Here is a 2,733-nt window from a genome sequence, read left to right on the forward strand (position 1 = left end):
AGAGGAAAAGTATGATACAGGACATTATTTGGTCATATGACAAAATTGTTATATGAATAGTAACTATCACACTGGCGTTGAGTTTTCTGAAATTGATAACTATACTATGGTTACATAAGAGAATACACTTATTTTTAGGAAATACACAGTGAAGTATTCAGGGGTAAGGGACCATGATAATTCTCCAATGATTCAGAAAAAAATTGTGTGTACATATGTTAAAGAGTGAAAGGCTCAAAAAATAAACCAATGAGTCAGTCGGGGTATGAGTGTAATGGTGTTCTATGTGCTATTCTTACTCTTGCAACCTTTCTGTTTGAAATTTCCAAATAAAGCTTTTAAAAATTGAAAACCATTGTTCCTATGACAGCCCCAGCCTGTATAAATGTGTGGTGACACAGCAAAGGGGGAGCACGGTGGAGGGCGACGCCCCCGCCCGGCCTATGGGAAGGATGCCCTAGCACGGGGTTCGGAGGACCGGCGAGGCCACCGGCCAACCTCCTACCCCTGCTCCCTTGAGGTCAGCCCTGGAGCTGGTCCCACACCAACAAACAGGCTTGCGGCAGAAAAGTTCCATAAAAAGGGATTTATTGCCGAACTTCAAGAAAGGCGCTTCATAAGCAGAAGACATGGAATGCCACCCTCCTTCCGGAGGCAGGCAAGGCAGCCCCTGCCTATTTCCCATCCTCCCTCCCTGGAAGCTGGCTCCCCCTTTGGGACCCAGGCTGCCCAGGTCTACAGGAGCCAATGGCATTAGGCCACTAAGGTTGCCCCAGAGCTACTCCCTCGGCCTGGTCACTTATCAGAGGGTAAATGGAGGCTCTTGTCCCTGAAAGCAGGTGATGGGCTAAAGCCCAGCAGCCCTCACAGGAGGGCTGTTCCCCAAAGCAAGAGCACAGGGGCCACATGGTTGTGGGTACTGGATGGTGTTCTTGCTCTCACTCTGGAGAGAGATGGACAGGCAGAATGTGGCCGGGAAGCCTAGTTTTTCCAAAGAGTGTGGTTTGGGGGAGACCCATGGGGGCTCATGAGCCACGGCTCACACCCATGCCTGCCCAGTACAGGCTACAGAGTGGACCTCTATCGGCCCCTCCTGACCCCTGGCTACTACCCTCAAAAACAGGTAGAAGTACAGTAAAGAAGGCATCGGCCTGCACTGGCAGGCCTCAGTGGGCACTACTGGTGGCAGGGGGTGGGCGGTGGGCAGAAAGGCCAGAGCACACGGCTGTGGCCCTCCCTCTCCTCTCTTTCAGTAAACAAAAGTGCACATGCAGAACCCCCTGAGCAAGCCTGTCAGGAGCTGCTCCCGCTCCCACAAGCCCCAGGGAGAGTGGCTGCAGCCCTCAGGGCCTCTGCACCTACAGGCTCTGCCCTCAGTCCAGCTGCGACAGCAGGATGGAGAGCAGATGTGCTCCTGGAGCCAGGGAGGGGCTCGGGAGAGGCCCAGGGTGCTGGCCCGGGCCAGGAGAAATGCTCCTTCCACTAGCAGCTCAGGAAGCGCAGCCCATCCGGGGCCTGAGCCAGAGGGGTGAGCGGAGGTGGGGAGAGGATGTGGTTTCAGGCCCCAACATACCCCTCAGCGTAAGAATAAATGACTGGGATATTGGACCTGTTTGGTTGTGGAGGAACCACAGAGACCCAGATATCAATCCCCTCTGGGGAGGCACAGAAGTCGGGGCAGCTTCTCTCCTGAAGGCTGATTTACAATGAATTGCAGACAGGATTTTCTGACGCTGACGCCGGGCCGTTCTGAAGTTCACCTGTAGAGGAATGCGTGGGGCTGGACACAAGCTGGTCCAGAGGCAGGGACTAGACTAGGAGACCTTTCAGGTTCCTCCTCCACCCTGGAGTCCTCCTGCCACACTCACCAGGGAAGGCCTGCAGAACAGGAAGGCCCAGAGAGGGGCCACACAGCAAACGGCTTTCGCACACCTGCCTCTGAGCTGCCTTCAGGGGCTTTCAGCTGAGGGATGAACCTACAGCCTGGACCCAAAGGCCTCAGCAGCTACTGGGACTAGGCGGGCAGGAGGGTTGGTTACGACTTGAAGCTGCCTTTGCCAGGAGGCTGTCCGCCTGGGAGTATCTGGACATAGAGGCTGTCGGGGGCTCAGCTGTGCTCTATTCAGAAGTCAGGAATGTAAACTACGGGGGGGTGAGAAGCAGAGATGATGCCACCCCCAGAGCCCCCGAGTGCTGTGCCAAAGCCCTGGGGCAGATCGGAACAACCATGCCAGCACAGAGGTCCTGAGTGTGTGCTCCCAGCCCGAGCCAGGGCCCGGAGGCCAGGCCAGTTAGCCAGACAGTGGCCCTGGGTGACACCTGCACCGCTGGCCAAGGCCAGGCAGGAAGGATACCAGGAGCCTCTGCAGGTCCCGGCCAAACACTGACATGTCCGATGGCCCTTCAACAGCCTGAGCAGAAGCACGTTTCTTGGCAGGGCTGGGCTCGATGAACCAGGCCAGCCGGGAGGGACCGTGCCCCGGCCCGGCAGGCCCTAGGGCGCACTTCTCCTGTAGAGGGTCACCAGCTCCTTCCGCTTTTCCCGCAGCCCCGGTGCTTCCTGGCTTAGGTCTCCCAGATCTCGGATTTCCTGCAGGACCTGGGTGGCCTGCCTCAGCTGCTCCACAGCCTCGCTGAGCAGTGTCTCGGCACTCACCGGGGCCGGCTCGCTGGCCAGCATCTTGTTCAACAATGGCTCCGTCTGTTCTGAGGCCACCTGCACCTCCAGCTGGC

The 2,733-nt window shown here is 57.0% G+C and overlaps 1 protein-coding gene across 1 annotated transcript in view; it reads right to left on the reverse strand.

The window, feature by feature from the left end:
- Window positions 1–2,114: 2,114 nt before the first annotated feature.
- Window positions 2,115–2,733, reverse strand: part of PLEKHO2 (pleckstrin homology domain containing O2) — a 19,229-nt gene continuing 18,610 nt past the window's right edge. The window contains 1 exon segment of the mRNA XM_023757824.1: window positions 2,115–2,728. Coding sequence (XP_023613592.1) covers window positions 2,495–2,728 — 234 coding nt within the window. The 3' untranslated portion in view covers window positions 2,115–2,494.

The sequence above is a fragment of the Myotis lucifugus genome, unplaced genomic scaffold, assembly GCF_000147115.1.
Source record: "Myotis lucifugus unplaced genomic scaffold, Myoluc2.0 scaffold_115, whole genome shotgun sequence".
In the NCBI taxonomy this organism is placed as follows: Eukaryota; Metazoa; Chordata; class Mammalia; order Chiroptera; family Vespertilionidae; genus Myotis; species Myotis lucifugus.